Source organism: Doryrhamphus excisus, linkage group LG13 (assembly GCF_037039965.1).
Source record: "Doryrhamphus excisus strain RoL-2023G ecotype Guam linkage group LG13, RoL_Dexc_Guam_v1.1, whole genome shotgun sequence".
NCBI classification, from domain to species: Eukaryota; Metazoa; Chordata; class Actinopteri; order Syngnathiformes; family Syngnathidae; genus Doryrhamphus; species Doryrhamphus excisus.
Window position 1 is genome coordinate 2,240,513 of NC_136369.1, and position 11,149 is coordinate 2,251,661.

The 11,149-nt window shown below is 37.3% G+C and overlaps 1 protein-coding gene across 1 annotated transcript; it reads right to left on the reverse strand.

The window, feature by feature from the left end:
• Positions 1–50: 50 nt before the first annotated feature.
• On the reverse strand, positions 51–10,803 carry LOC131139090 (CKLF-like MARVEL transmembrane domain-containing protein 3). The gene is made up of 5 exons (XM_058088353.2): positions 10,663–10,803; positions 2,658–2,813; positions 2,473–2,568; positions 1,437–1,560; positions 51–1,083 (listed from the first exon to the last, which is right to left on the reverse strand). Exons 1-5 carry the CDS (start codon positions 10,777–10,779, stop codon positions 1,055–1,057), a joined length of 522 nt encoding a protein of 173 aa, XP_057944336.2. The 5' UTR covers positions 10,780–10,803; the 3' UTR covers positions 51–1,054.
• Between the last annotated feature and the right edge of the window lie 346 nt (positions 10,804–11,149).

The window sequence follows — 11,149 nt, forward strand, 5'->3', positions numbered from 1 at the left end:
AATTTAATACTGTCTAACTGTAAATTGCAGCAACACTGATCCAGTATTTGGAAAAAATAACTGTTTTTCACAGAATATCAAATGACACAAAACAATAGAGATGAACATAGACAGGTCAGAAAGTCATTGAAGCCACAGCATCAAAACATTGAAAAGGCACAACAGTGCATATTAGTTGTAAATGTAACTTACATTTACACTTAACTACAATTTACCACAAATAGACTCATCTAAAAAAAATAAAAAATAACAAAAAACAGCTCACTAGTGGTGAATTTCCATACACTATTACTATTGAGTGGTGTTATTAAAATCAGTTGCTGTGACACTAAAAAAAAAAAAAAAAAAAAAACACACCTCAACTGTTCACAGCAACACTTCTCTTTAACAAGATGAAGGTGTTTTGTTGTCATGAGCGCTTTAAACATATTGGAAGAAACTTACATAGCAACACACAACCTTGACCCAAAAAGGTGAAAAAAAAATGTCTAAATCGCACAATATGTGAAAAATATTGTGAAAAATACACTCTTGCAATGTATAGCTTAATTATGTTCATGGTTGAAACCAGCCAACCTGCAATATCGGGATGTACAGTTATTTCCTACAATGGAATTGTTATATTTTAGGACAGTTTCACTATTTGGAGGGACATTTTAGTGGTGAACACAGCCCATTGTTCAAAGAAGTCTAACAGCAAAACAGATTGAAAGTGCAAATTAAAATATATCTGTAGCTGTTATGTTTAAAAAAAAAAAATATATATATATATATATATTTTTTTTTCCACAGGGTCAATAATAATGTTTTTTTTGTGTTACATCAATATAGGAAACGTGTGTGCAAATAATGTATGTTTTGTGCTGATTCAGACAGGACCACTACAGTACCTCATATTTTACCTTTCCATGACAAAAACATCTTATAAACACAATACCAATTCTGCAAGAAAAAGTGATATAACTTCTTTTATACACCCTGGTAATGTACCCTTGCAACAGAAGAGGCCTTGTTTCCTGGAGTGCATTATTATGAAAGTTGTACGAGGATGATCTCAGTCTGAATCCGAGTCTGAAAAATCATCTGGAAAGCAAAAACACAATCAGCAACATTGGGACATTTTTACTAAGACTCTCACTTATGCATATTTACCAACCAAAGACCAAACATGGAGATGCTGAGCTAGCCAGATTGTTGCTGTGTGCAACAATCATCCCTTGCGCGCTTCTATTATTATCTCCAGAGGAAAACAATACTAATATCACATTTTTATGCCAATACCGATCAATATTATCGGACATTCCTATTAAAAACACAAACCAAAAATTAGACAATGGCATCATCTAGCGTTCCTCCCCCGCAACCCGGTGCTGCACTTCTGTGTCCATGCTTGGATTAGGTATTCAGCAAAATAGAGATGCATATATTTAACTGACCAACATCTTGCTGTCTTGAAGGTTCCTCCGTGGTCTCTCCTCCTTGTTTCAGGAAATTGGCAAGCTCGTTGAAAATGAGATAAAAATCCAAAGCGAACGCAATTGTGGCAATGAAGCCAAACACCTGGAAGGAGGAAGAAAGAACGACACTGTGGGTGAAATGTGCATTTGAGAGCAATTCATGATAAACAATGCTGATGCAGGTATGTACTATACCAGGGGTCTCAAACACGCCGCCCGCGGGCCAAATGTGGCCCGCAGGACACGAGTTTGAGGCCCTCGCCTTGATATGAAAGTTTAATGTTAGTGCGGCCCGCGCAAGTTTGATATGGATGCTGTATGGTATCATGTACCCAGAAAAAATTATTACGTTTGATTCATGTTCATGTTAAAGGTTAAATAACTGTTAATAGTTATCCTCCCTATCCGTGTGGAAGTGGTAAGTTTTTGGCTATTTAAGTTTAAAGGAAATAACTTGAAGGCTACCGTTTAGGTCGCTAGCTGTCTAGTTTGTGAGTTAGCATGTGTCTCAAGACCCTGCAGTTGCCCGCCCTTCCTTCCTTCCTTCCTTCCTTCCTTCCTTCCTTCCTTCCTTCCTTCCTTCCTTCCTTCCTTCCTTCCTTCCTTCCTTCCTTCCTTCCTTCCCTTCCTTCCCTTCCTTCCCTTCCTTCCCTTCCTTCCCTTCCTTCCCTTCCTTCCTTCCTTCCTTCCTTCCTTCCTTCCTTCCCTCCCTCCCTCCCTCCCTCCCTCCCTCCCTCCCTCCCTCCCTCCCTCCCTCCCTCCCTCCCTCCCTCCCTCCCTCCCTCCCTCCCTCCTTCCTTCCTTCCTTCCTTCCTTCCTTCCTTCCTTCCTTCCTTCCTTCCTTCCTTCCTTCCTTCCTTCCTTCCTTCCTTCCTTCCTTCCTTCCTTCCTTCCTTCCTTCCTTCCACTTTTCAAATAAAACCAAGTATAATGACATGCAGAACAATTCAGTGTTTTTCCACTATATGGCAGATTTGTGATGTGCTGAAAGATTTTTCTGTGCTTTGTACTTTACCCCTGCAGCTTTGGAGGAACTGTCCACATATTTGGATACTGCAATGATGGAAATGATGAAGTAGATGATAGCCGCAGTCACACATCTCATAAAATCCTTTGAGAGGTAAAGGAGGAAACATTCATATCAGAAAGATGAACACAACCACATTCTTAATTTGGCGCTGCACAAAAGCACCCTCTTACCATGAGAGGCCACAAGAAGCCTTTAAACCTCTCGCTGAATTTGGTGGAGTAGGCGAAGAGCAGGAAGAGTGCAGCCAGGAACTCCAGCAGGGGGACCGTCACAAAGGCAGCTGCCGTGGATGCGGCAAAGCACACAAAGTCTATGAAGGACACAGACTACACACAGACAGGACATGCTTTCATCAACCATTATTGACTGCAGTTCAAGGACAACTTTGAAACTAAGCTAACCTGTTGTGCTTTTCCCACTTAATCTTGTTAAAATGTTGTATTCTCGTTTTTTAAACAATACCAAAGTTTCAGATAACGAGGCTTGTGAGCCCTGGAAGAAGTTTGGGATGGCTTTGAACACTCGGTTTTAGAGACTTTTTTCTAACACTGGCTCCCTATGATGTCACCGGGAGCTGGGCTTCCTTATATGGGCATGCACTCTAGGCTAGGACAGCCCTCCCCACTGCTCTGCTTCGCTCTGTTTGCGGTTGGAGTTGGTGATTCCCAGCAAGGGGCTGTTTAACAACATAAAAGGTGAGATTTCTGCCAAACTGTGGTTGGAGCCGGAAGCGGCGCACTTGCAACGGGAAAGGTGTATTAATGAAAGGTGCACCTACATTAGCGCTCTTTGAGTTCATACACGGTTTATCCAATGAGGATAAGCGGCATAGGAAAAGGACTTCTCATGTGAGCTTTGTTTATTTCTAAAGTGTGCCTCCTCCTCCATGCCGTCTATTTCCTGATTCCTGATGACTATCTTTTAGCCCTCCATTACCTTTTTAGTCTCTCTCATCACTTTATTCCTATCACCATCCAGCTCAAGCTAAATGTCTATTAATACACTTTACATTGCAGTTTTGTTTTGCTATAATCTTCTCTTTTCCAGGCAGAGCTGTGCTGTAACTTCCCCTAAGGCTGCCAGACGTTATCCGCTCACAGTGTCAGGCCCACTTCCTGTTAGGAGATCCTGCTGCCAATAGATCATCTTTTTATTTACTGTTACACTGTTTTCTGTTAATATTATGACTTTATTTCTATAATATCTGCACTTTATTTTCATAAAATTACTGCTCTTTTTATGTTTTTTTTTGTTTGTTTGATTGTATTTGTATTTTAGAACGTGCTAAAGTCCAATAAAAAACAGCTGTGGGTTGTTTTGGAGCTGCATGTAATCTAATAATTACAACATGTTGATCCAAATTCGGAAAAAGGGAAAGGGTTTCGAGCCGAGTGTCAAAAATAGACATTTTTACGAGTGCTTTTTTACAGCCTTTTTAAAGAATTTAATATATCAAAGCGGCTTGCATCCTTTGATTTTTCAGTATCCGACCCCCTAAAATGTAGCTAGGCTCTGTGCAGGAAGTCTGCAGCCAGACTCATGAAGGTTAATCACTGCAGAGGTTACACATGTACACACAGTACACGCAATAAGCAACATAACACTTGTACTACTAATGAGAAGTACACACTAATGTCAAACCATGCAGGAACAAGCTTAAGGTCAATAAAGTACATTTACAAGGCAGATGTACTTTAATGCAAACAAATTGTTTCTATAGAGCAGGGGTCTCAAACTCACGGCCCAGACGCTAGTTTGAGGCCCCCGCCTTGATATGAAAGTTTATTCATTCAATTTGTTTAATTTGTTTTTTGATTTTCTTATTTATTTTTCCATCTTACTTTGTGTTGAAAAATAAAAATCAACATTAAACATTTATTTAATAATTTAATAATAAATAAAAATTAATTTGGTCATTTGTTTCACTTGTTTCATTTCTTTTTTGATTTTCTTATATATTTTTCCATCTTATTTTGTGTCGACAAAAAAAAATTAACATTAAACATTTATTTAATAATTTAATAATAAATAAAAATTTATTTGTTCATTTGTTTCACTTGTTTTTTTTTATTTGCTTATTTATTTTCCATCTTATTTTGTGTCAAAAAATAAAAAATTAACATTAAACATTAATTTAACAATACATAAAAATTAATTTGTTCATTTGTTTCACTTGTTTTTTTGATTTGCTTATTTATTTTTCCATCTTATTTTGTGTCAAAAAATAAAAAATTAACATTAAACATTAATTTAATAATTTAATAATAAATAAAAATTAATTTGTTCATTTGTTTCACTTGTTTTTTTGATTTGCTTATTTATTTTTCCATCTTATTTTGTGTCAAAAAATAAAATAACATTAAACATTAATTTAATAATTTAATAATAAATAAAAATTAATTTGTTCATTTGTTTCACTTGTTTTTTTGATTTGCTTATTTATTTTTCCATCTTATTTTGTGTCAAAAATAAAAAAATAACATTAAACATGAATGTAATAATTTAATAATAAATAAAAATGAATTTGTTCATTTGTTTCATTTGTTTTTTGATTTGCTTATTTATTTTTTCCATCTTATTTTGTGTCAAAAAATAAAAAATTAACATTAAACATGAATTTAATAATAAATATAAATGAATTTGTGCATTTGTTTCATTTGTTTTTTGATTTGCTTATTTATTTTTCCATCTTATTTTGTGTCAAAAAATTATAATTAACGTTAAACATTTATTTAATAATTTAATAATAAATAAAAATTAATTTACAATAATTTATAATAATTTATTTTTTTATCAGAGCTTTTGCAAAGAACCAAAGCACTGAAAAAGTGGAGGGTATAGCAGAAGCATTGAAGACTATTATATATATACGTATATATATATATATATATATATATATATATATATATACACGTATATATATATTTATTAATATTTAATATCATTAATATTTATTAATATTTTTATTATAGTTTTATTTGTATTATATTTTTTTTTTTTTCTTTTTTGTTTTTTTTTACCTGATGCGGCCCAGCCTCACCCAGACCATAGATCCAGTGGCCCCCAGGTAAATTGAGTTTGAGACCCCTGCTATAGAGCCTCCAGGCCCCCTTAGATCATGATGACGGACAAAGCCTTTGTACTTAAAAGGTATGGAATGAGCGAGCAGGTAATAAAACGAGCTGTGACTCACAAACCTAAAGAGGATTTTGGCATTTTTATTTGAACACCAAAAAAGGAGGCATTTCGGTTGTTTGTGCTATAAAGTTGATGCACGATTTCACACTGTTGTTGGCTGTGGTGCACGCATGGCGGTCTCACACAGAGGGGGGCCGGGGGTCATAATGCACAATCAGCAGGTTAGGAATGTACACCCAAGATGAGCTAAGGTCTCTTTTACATTGCACGCAAGCCATTCAAGTAAAAACATGTGTCCAACTATAATTCAATTTATCAAGCATATACATTACTTTATGATTATATAGTGGTTTTATAGCTATTGTACTTAATGCCTTAAAAGGCTTTGTTGTGGGTGTGGCCAGCACGTCGCTCCAGGCTGCACATTATATGTGACTGTTGAATGACCGCTCTGTGACCACATCCCATCATGAGCTGAAAGTCACATGACACCAATGTGACTGTAGAAAAAAAAAGAGCCTTTCTTTGCACAAGCACATGATACTGCTGAGGTTGCATCCATGCCCTATGCAAGACTTGGTAGAGATTCGTAACGTCTGAATGCTGAAAAAGCAATTCCAAAGTTTATTTTCATTCATTTTCCAACACTTGGAGCTGGAGCCTATCACAGCTGACTTTGGTTGAGAGGCACGATACATCCTGGAACAGCGCTCGTACACTCAATCGATACAAATTAATACATTTACAGTTCTAAGTAGAGCTCCCATATGCAAATAGAAGAAATGGGAGCGAGAATTTTTTTTTTGAGTATGTAACATATTCAAAAAGCATTCAAGTCAAATAGTGGATTCAATGGCATTTCCTGTCAGGTATTTGGGTAGCGTTCACATTTGAACTGATACAGCATTAATGACTCTGTATCAGTACATCACAGTATCAATTTTCTATACTTGTGTGTGTTTATGTGATAATAAAAGTTTATTTACTTATTTAATTTAATTTTAAGACATTATTAATATGTATTAGGCTGGTCAATAATTTTTGCTAATTTTACATGCCGTTACATTGATGAGACAATACCCACCGCAGTACTGGGGAAAAAAAAATGTACAAAAATGAACAAAAAAATGTTAATGTGTGAGTCTATATTATGGATAATTTCTGTCTTTTATTCTGTTATAATGATAACAATATTGAGTAATACGGGTGTAAAGTTAATTATAGGGGTGTTATTTCATGCCCAGGCTCTAATGATGTTAAAAGCTGTACTTAGAATGTCATAAACACTCTTACTATGAAAATATTATAAATAAGGAATCCTACTTTGCAGAAATTCATTTGAGTAGCTCAACACAAATATTTATTTTTTTAACCATTAACCATTAAATGCATAAGTGGGTCAAAAATGACCCAGTCAGGTTGTTTTCTTGAAATATTTTTGTAATGAAAATTTTTTAATAATTTCATATTCCAGGTATTTCTCAAAAAACATGTTTCGCTATCATTCCATTCACATTTTTAGCTTACCTTTTATATATTTTAAGAATTTTATGTTTTTGTGTTACTACCCCAACCTTCCATAAGTGGGTCAAAAATGACCCGCATGCATTTTCTATGGAATCCAATAGGAACCTTTAAATAAATTAATAAAATAAATTAATAAATTAACTGTCGATCACACGTGTCAAGATTATTTTACACATAAAGTGCTAATACAACAAGTATTATCTTCATATAATATTGTGTATGTGTCTTTTATGACTGTTAGTATTATCAACAAATTAGCCTACTTTATAACTAACTATAAACATTACTATATTTATTGTTGGGCATTACTCTTTTGTTTCGTCATCCATGCCTTGGCTGCTAGATACACAGCTGAAATGGTCCGACAGATGCTGGATGAAATCATTCTTGTGTGGTCCTAAGTATAATACTAAATATCATACAAGTGATTATTCCTAACCAAAATGGCAAAATTGGCATAAAAACATATTGATTTTAATATTTTTATATTCTTCCACTTATGGAAGAGTGTAGGGTCCAGTCACTCGTGCATCTAAGGGTTAATCATGTAGGTTTTGTCACCTAAACCACAAAGATGTTGATGTTTTGTTCAGATAGCTTAGCACAAAGGTATCAAACTCTGGCCTGTATTGCAGTTTTATGTGGCCTGTGGAACTGTGTGGATCATGCAACTCAACGGCATGTTAACAGCGACAACATTATCATACAGTAAAGTCTCGTTATATCGATATTCTCGGGAGTCGGAAAAAAATACCGATATAACCGGACTATCCATATATCCGATCCTGCGCCGAACTGCATTAAAAGTGGGCGGATCTTTGATATGGCATGTAATTTTCTCCTTGAGTTCATGGATTGCGTATCTAGCATGCTTTTGTACTACAGTACATTTTGTACTACAGTAAATAAAAATAAACTTACGCTGTAGTGATTACCGGTTACCGGGACATAATTCACCCCGGAACTATCGATAGGGAAGGTGTTGCCACCCGGAGGGGTAGGCGCGAGGGACGGGTGTTTTCCGCTGTGTGTGCTGCACTCTGGTGGTGGAAGTGTGAAAAATAAAGTTGACTGGAAGCAGCCGTTCGCCGTGTTCTTTTTTGGTATTGAAATCCTTAAGCAAAGATTGATTTAAGCTGCTTTTGTATCGATATAAGCAGACCAAATTGGCTGGCGGGAGATGAAAAGGGCATCGTAGTAACCGGATTATCATAATAACCGGGTATCGTACTAACAGAACTAATTATATCATAAAAGACTAGAAATTTGCCAGGAAATGAAAATAGTATCGTAATAAGTAGTAATTCGTTTTAACCGATATCGATATAACAAGACTTTACTGTATATGGTACAAACGTCACTCTCTTCATTAAATACAGTAAAAACAGGCATATCTCAGACATAGTTGTGATAGGTTAATTTTTTAAAAATTTTGACTAATCTAATTAAAGTCCGTAATCATTTGATAGCCCTACTTTTAGCATATTTAATGCACAAAATATATGAGGACACCCCCTAGTGGAGGTAGCAAATATCTTTGAGACTGTGACCAAGTCTAACAGCCACATGGTAATGGTAATGGTAATTAATGGTAATGGTAATGGTAATCAGATTACAATTGAATGCATCACATAATCAGTTCACAGTTCCACATGTCCAAAAGGAGTAGGAAGAAGCAAAGCTTATTAAATCCTACCCCTCCATCTGGTACTTTTATAATCAGTAACTGTTAAATTTGTTCACTTCCTGCTTTCCATAATACAGTTTAAGGTTTTTTTTTTATTTTTTTGTCCTGTACCGAAGTACAAGGTGATATGACCATACAATGACATAATTGGTACCATAGTAACTGTCAATATAGTGATATATATAGTGATATGTGCCACATATGCTAAGTGCTAAGTGATTTCCTTGAGAGTTTCAACACACTTTTCCAATAAAGATGGTTGTAATTTAGATGCAAGATTGTACTTCCAAAGCGTGAGTTTTATGCCAAGTGTTTGCTTTCATAAATGAATGAAGAAAGAATGACATAACCATGAAAGCATCCTTCTTCGCTCTGATCAAATCCAGCAGGAAAGGGAGAGACAGATAACCTAAGAGACATACGATACTGGAACATTAGCCCATTGTTTGGACAAACCTTCACTGCTCCTTCCATATCTGCCAACACTTGCATTTCAAAATAAGAGCATTCATTTTCTATACCGCTTATCCTCACTAGAGTCGTGGGGGGAATGCTGGAGCCTATCCCAGCTGTCTTTAGGTGAGAGGTGGGATACTGGTGGAAAATAAGGGTACATTTTCCGGAAAATAAAGACCGATTCCCAGTGGAAAGACTACTTCTGTGATGAGATTGATATTTCTAGTACTTTTTTGTGTTTACTTTCCATCTTGTACTGTTTTGCCCATATTGATCCATAGTTAGAATTGTTCTATTTATATGTTGTTATAATAAATAAGGGCTAGCACGCAGACCTCACAGCTAGGAGACCCGAGTTCAATCCCACCCACGGTCATCTCTGTGTGGAGTTTGCATGTTCTCCCCGTGCATGCGTGGGTTTTCTCCGGGTACTCCGGTTTCCTCCCACATTCCAAAAACATGCTAGGTTAATTAGCGACTCCAAATTGTCCATAGGTATGAATGTGAGTGTGAATGGTTGTTTGTCTATATGTACCCTGTGATTGGCTGGCGACCAGTCCAGGGTGTACCCCGCCTCTCGCCTGAAGACAGCTGGGATAGGCTCCAGCACCCCCGCGACCCTCGTGAGGATAAGTGGTAGAAAATGAATGAATGAAAAATAAATAAGTTCATGAACAATTAAGGGCTTTGGGTGCAAAAATGGCCACAAAAAAGTAGCTGTTTTGGGTTTTTGCAATGCTGACTTTAATTTATTCAAATTCATTCCTTCATTCATTTTCTACCACTTTTCCTCACGAGGGTCGCGGGGGTGCTGGAGCCTATCCCAGCTGTCTTCAGGCAAGAGGCGGGGTACACCCTAGACTGGTCGCCAGCCAATCACAGGGCACATATAGACAAACAACCATTCACACTCACATTCATACCTATGGACAATTTGGAGTCGCTAATTAACCTAGCATGTTTTTGGAATGTGGGAGGAAACCGGAGTACCCGGAGAAAACCCACGCATGCACGGGGAGAACATGCAAACTCCACACAGAGATGGCCGAGGGTGGAATTGAATCCTGGTCTCCTAGCTAACCACTTGCCCGCCATGCCGCCCCCTGTCCAAACCAATATGGCCCAAAATGGCCCAGCCCTGATAGCAACTCGACAAAGACCCGGACTAGATTATGGTGGTGGGCGATACTACAGATTTTGGTATCGATTCAATACTAAGTAAAAGGCCGGAATCTCAGATACAAACACTTCTTATTTTGTATCGATCAGCCCAGTTCGCATGGCAACCAAAAAAGGGAACCGACTAGAAGCAACAGGCACGTTTTTCACAGAAGACATTGGAGTTTACAGAAAGAAAAGTTTCCTACCACTTCAGCGATGAGGAGCATTCCTTTCCTGGAGGACGCCCATTCTCTGCTGGGGAGGACGGACTGCAGCACGCTGTGGCTCGGCTGTCTCACGTCGGGAGCTTCGATGTCTCCCATGTTGGAGGAAAAGACTAAACAAAGTCAAAAGTCGTCACAGGTTTTCCGCTGCTTTAAGTCTAAAAACTCCCCAAAAGAATCGCCGAGGCTCCTCGGAGGTGGAAGCGGAAACAATGACAGCGCGGAAGCACGACGGCGAGCTGCCCGCACCAACATCTGTTTGTCCAGATGTGAATGGTGGGACGACCCCCCAACACACACACACACACACACACACACACACACTTGGCTGGGAATGTCCAATTTATGAGGTCACATCTGAAAGAAAGTTTGTGAAAGTTATCAAGTCAAAGTACATGAGTAAGGCGAAAAAACACAATATGGCAGCAATAAAACATGTCCATCTAAACATCTATACCGGAAGCAAGGA